At 32.7% G+C, this 5,437-nt stretch overlaps 1 protein-coding gene across 1 annotated transcript; it reads right to left on the bottom strand.

Moving 5' to 3' along the window:
• Window positions 1–1,312: 1,312 nt before the first annotated feature.
• Window positions 1,313–5,204, bottom strand: LOC110915781. The gene is made up of 8 exons (XM_022160535.2): window positions 5,187–5,204; window positions 4,344–4,719; window positions 4,135–4,221; window positions 3,833–4,033; window positions 3,417–3,581; window positions 2,826–2,879; window positions 2,475–2,621; window positions 1,313–1,815 (listed from the first exon to the last, which is right to left on the bottom strand). Exons 2-8 carry the CDS (start codon window positions 4,515–4,517, stop codon window positions 1,438–1,440), a joined length of 1,206 nt encoding a protein of 401 aa, XP_022016227.1. The 5' UTR covers window positions 4,518–4,719; window positions 5,187–5,204; the 3' UTR covers window positions 1,313–1,437.
• Window positions 5,205–5,437: the final 233 nt, after the last annotated feature.

Raw genomic sequence — 5,437 nt, 5'->3', positions numbered from 1 at the left:
AAATTAGTGTAACATAGACTCTAAACATAGATATATAGATGGGTTTGCTAAGTTATATCAAGTAGCTAATTATATATACTGGTTATACTGAGAAGACCCGATTATGATTACGGACAAAACACACGAAAAACGAGTAAATGGGTAGATTAGGGTTTGTAATTCAGAAAGGGGTGGCGGCGTTGTCCGTCTACCTTCTGTTTTGATGTAACTTGGTAAGTATGAATGAGAAGAATTGGTTGATTTAAAAAAAAATTCCATAGCAGTATATACTTCATAATGGCCCTACTTAAACGAATCATAGTCCTAATCCTTGTCCAACTAAACTAAAACTTGGTTGATAAATAAAAAAGATTTGTAAATTATACAAAGCTTCAATTGGTTTGCAAAAATTTCAGCTTTCTTCTTTAGTTTAGGTTTAATTATGGCATACATGGTCCATACTGAACACTCTCGACCATCACACTTTCTTGTGGTTGCTAAACGGTGTTGGCCCATGCTTCCAATCACGAACATATAAAGCAAAACACAAATGATTTGAAGACTAACACGTCTCATATTAATTATTTTATTACTAAACTCAACTCGACAAATAAAATTGAATATATAACCCTCTATTTATACTAAACATAAACTAATCCTAACTCAACTCAAACTATATTTAAATAATTAAATAAACTAACTAGATCGATAAAGCTATCAAATAAACATATAATTCAAACTAATTAAATAAATAAACCAACCAATATTTATCTCTAACTACTTGAATTATCTTTAACCCACATTAACTTTCTAGATAATCCTTCAAATCAGAATTATCTCTCCAAACAAATGGCACATCACATGCGCTTAACTATATATTATAGCATATTCTTAGAGAAATTTTACCATATATATTGTCCTAGCTCCTCTTTAAATAAGGATGGTAATTCATTGACTAATTGAGGTTGCATGTTAAGTCATTTTCATAGCACCAAATCCAGTTAAGAGTGTATATCCCTCATCCACCCCACCCCTAACCCACCCACCTTGGGGATGCTGTTAGTTAAGGCCATGGATTGAATAACGTTATACATGATTATATACATATGATGGTGATAGAAGGGTGTTTGGTACACCAATATTAGGTTACATTGGTGGAAGTAGTACCTTTCAATACCAACAAATAGAAAACAGTAAATTAAAGTAGATATCCAAACCATTGACTTCATTTGTAAGGTATGTGCCAAACTTTTGTTTGCACCTATTATTTCACAAATTTGCACATGTACGATATTAATACATATAAAAAGCAAGGTCAAAACACTCAATAACAAACCCTAACAACTAGCTACCATAAAATTAAGAAACTGATATTCGAAACTAACAAAATACTCCCATTACTATATATGGAAAGAATTAACCATATGACAAAAAATAATATAGACCAAATAATTTTATTTATTGACACCTTGCATTCCTTCCAGGACCTCCATAATAAATATAATCCCCCCACACTTTGTTTTTTCCTGCTTTAATATCATAACAATTTGGATGATCAGCCAATAGATGGAGATTTGTTAGAGGAAGCAAGCTATTGTCCCAATCAACAACCTTCAAATTTCTAAAATAAGAAGCTTTTCCAAACCCTTCATCAGCAAAATGACCACTACCCATTTGTGTGGAGGTGTGATATCCCCTTGACCTTGAGTTCACTATCTCCCCTCCAAACTGTATCATGCTTGCATGTCTTTGTAGATGACTAAACAAGAAAGATGGCCAATAGCCTATGAGTAGTCCCGAGCCGAATTGGAGCCACCAGTGTCCATGTTTAGGGTCCTAAACAATGACATAATCTATTCGGTTAGTGTTTTTGAACTTGCGATAATCGGTTGTGAAAGTTTGCATAAAAAGATTATGTAATTGACTGTTTGAATTTTAGTAATTAGAGGTGAAATAAGTGTTTTTGGATAATTAGTTTCATACCAGCTTCAACTAAATTAAAAAATAGCAAATCTAGGGATGGACAAATTAGAAATAAACAAAAGTTACAAATCTTGGGATCAACTTAGTACTATGCCAAAACACTTTGGGAAAAGTCTACACATGGGAGACCACTTCCTAGGAAAAGAAGCGAATCTTACAATTTAATATTAATAAGATTAGTGTCATAATAAACAGAATATATATAAAACTATTTGGTCCATACAAAGGTAAAAAAAAAAATACAAATTAAAACTATCTATATACAGGTCCACCTATAGCCTGGAAAAACCCTAGTAAGAGATCAAGGTTATAATGTAATGAACACATTAATTAATTGGTTCCAATCCATATGGGTCCGGTGATACCGTGTTTGCCCTAAAAAAAATTGTGTGGGTTCAAATCATTAAAAGTGCAAAGTTCAATGGTATTTAAGTGTGGTGTTTTAAATAATTAATAGGTTCCAACAATTAAATTTAAAGGTTAGTTTGCTTGATAAGAATAATATTAATTACCTTCCATATCATAATGGCAATATCAAACTGTTTGCCCTTGTAAGATGATCTTGGAGATATTGCTGCACCTATAGCAATCCTGTTGTTTGTCTGAACAAACCCTGAGCATAGTAAGTTGTAGCATCCAGTGGTTTGGTATGCATCAGTCTGTAAAGATTAATAAATATTAGTTTTTTTTTTATAAACCTTATCATCTAAATCTAAATCAATGGTCAACAGTCACTGCAGAAATTATCATCTTAAAATAATTAATTATATTTTTGTGAAAATTAGGTTCTTCACATTGACCCTTGACCAGCTTTCTTGATCACATAATATTATGTAGCGAAGAAGAATGTTGTTAATACTTACCGTCCAGTAAGTGAAAAATCTAGGGTAACCATCTCCATATAACTCTGGGCTTACCTGAATAATCATCAATTACCCGTCATTAGACAAAAATAGGTTCATCAATAACCCGTCATTAGACAAAAATAGGTTCATAAAGTGTCTTTTTTTTATAATTAATAAGAAAAAATAATTTTACTATCAACCAATACTTTTGTTCTTATCTAGCTACTATATGTCATGGATGATATTTTCTTCATCATCTCTATGACAATAAGTATATATGTGGAACATGCATGCCTTAAACTTCTTTTTTTGTATATTTTTTTTTCTGGTGTACATATAATAAATTATAAAACATGTTTGTGATAGTAACTAAATCTTTACAACTTGCATTCTCCTGGTTACCCGGGTTCCGGCCTCTCTATCTACTAGGACATAGGAAAGTCTGCCGGCCCTCAGACCGTACTAACAGCTTGCTATGAGTGAAATCTTACTAGGTACATTTGTTTGTTATGTAAAAATAATAATTTATTTGTATAAAAATACATATCTAGACATAGTTTTGTAACACTAATGCATACATCAGTTAAAAACCCTAGATCTAGAAATTACCTGCCAACCAGCTTCTACTGTATTCAGATCATTGCCAAATGAACCAGAGATAACCCATAACTGCGACAAACTGAACTCGTATGGATCTGTAACGGTCGGTGTCCATACGTTTATACTGGCCTTAGCTCCATAGTATTGATCTCCATTCACAAAAGCAACCGCATGCTACAATATGAATTATAACCATATATGTTCATCACATCATACTCAATAAATCTCACAAATAGCAAAGCTAAGGTAGGGTCTAAGGAGGGTAAGATGTAGACAGCCTTATCTCTACCCCGTAGGAATAGAGAGGTTGCTTCCAGTGAGACCCCCGGCTCGTATAACCATATATGTTATGATCTATATATAACTTTTGTTGAGCTATAACTTCATGTGCATTAATGTAAAAAATGTTAAGACTTGTTACTTACTTCATGACCGCCACTCGCTGTGTCACGCCTCACACGCCTTATGACCTTTCTTCCGAATCGTTTTAGAGAACTCGCTCGTAGAACATCGTCTTCGGTAGTTCTTCGGATAGGAACCGTGCCTTTGGGGCAGTCCCATAGCTGAAAGGTGTCAATGTTTTCATCACTAGAGTTGTGTCCCTTTGGCCTCTCCAAAGGCAGTTCCTAAAATATTATCAAAAGAATACAAACCATTAAAGATCATGACACTTTCTATAAATAGAAACAAGTGAAAACCTAATTTAAAAGGAAAAATAGTAAAATACCAATGGTTTTTGTCCTTTGAGCTTAGGATGGTCAAATGCAGGTTGAAGATGAGAAAGAACACAGTCTATCAAGTCTCCATCAGGACTCTGCTTCCAAAAAAAAAAACATCAAATGTAGCTTGTTAATTACTTGACATTCAAGAAACTATAGCTTGTTGATCAAAGAGAAGAAAAATAAAAGACCCATGAGAGAAAAAGAAGAAAAATGCCTGAATGGTCTTGATTGGAGGCTTGTTGATCTTCTTCAGATGACTTCTGATTCTTTTCAGTTTTTTTAACTCTTGCATTGGCTTGAAATCGGTTTCATTCTTCGGTGCAACGGGTACAATTAATATGAGTAGTATACAAACAAATATGAAGAAAATGGAAGAAGAAGCAGCCATGTTTGTTTTGTTGGTATTTGGCTGTATTCTAAGGTGAAGTTGGATCTAATGTGGGTGTGTTGTATGCAGTTGAACTTGTCTCTTCCTACTGAAGTGAGATTTTATCAAGAAAACAACAAGAGTAAGAAACAGTTTTTGGTTTTATTCCAAAGGGAAGAAAACACAGATGCATACAAGACAGAAGAAACTTGAAGCTGCAGTCCTTCAAAAGACAGAGATTGTGAGTTTTTAAACAACTCAAATCATTAATAACAAGAAAAGAAACCCCCAACACTCCCATATAACTATTTTATAATATATGTACTAACATTAGTTATTACTTTTTGAAAGCTAGTCCTATATATTATTCCCTAAAAGTTTACTAATTAATAATTGGCATTGGCAAATTATATGAAAATGAAACGATGGAGCAAATAATTTAAAAAAGAAAAAAGATGTCTATCCTAATTCCTAAAAGTCTAAAAAGAAAACTCTAAATTATGTAAAAAAAAATAAAGAAAAAAGATGTCTATCCTAACTCCTAATTAAAAGTCTAAAAAGAAAACTCTAAATTATGTAAAATAAATGCTGGTTAACAAGCTAGAACCATAAAGTTTTAATTATTCATGATTAATCATGGTTTTTTTTAAAGCTAAATTTCATAAAAATAAAAATAAAAAAAAAACCTACCAGAAAGCAAGGGCAGCGAACCAACAACCAACTAGAAACTACAACATATGTACAAGACATCGAATTTACACCAATTCTCATATTAAATAGACTTAAACTTGGTCCTATTTTTGAACTAGAAGAAATCTAAGGCTTTGATAACTTCAATAATCGTTTTCACTTTAATCTGCTTATCATTTCTCGCTACCCACATGCACCAACACGCTATGATAACAATACCATGGACAACCATTTTATATTTATTACTCACC

The sequence above is a fragment of the Helianthus annuus genome, chromosome 16 (genome assembly GCF_002127325.2).
Source record: "Helianthus annuus cultivar XRQ/B chromosome 16, HanXRQr2.0-SUNRISE, whole genome shotgun sequence".
NCBI classification, from domain to species: Eukaryota; Viridiplantae; Streptophyta; class Magnoliopsida; order Asterales; family Asteraceae; genus Helianthus; species Helianthus annuus.
The sequence above is the reverse complement of the archived record's forward strand: the minus strand, read 5'-3'. Positions and strand labels throughout refer to the sequence as shown.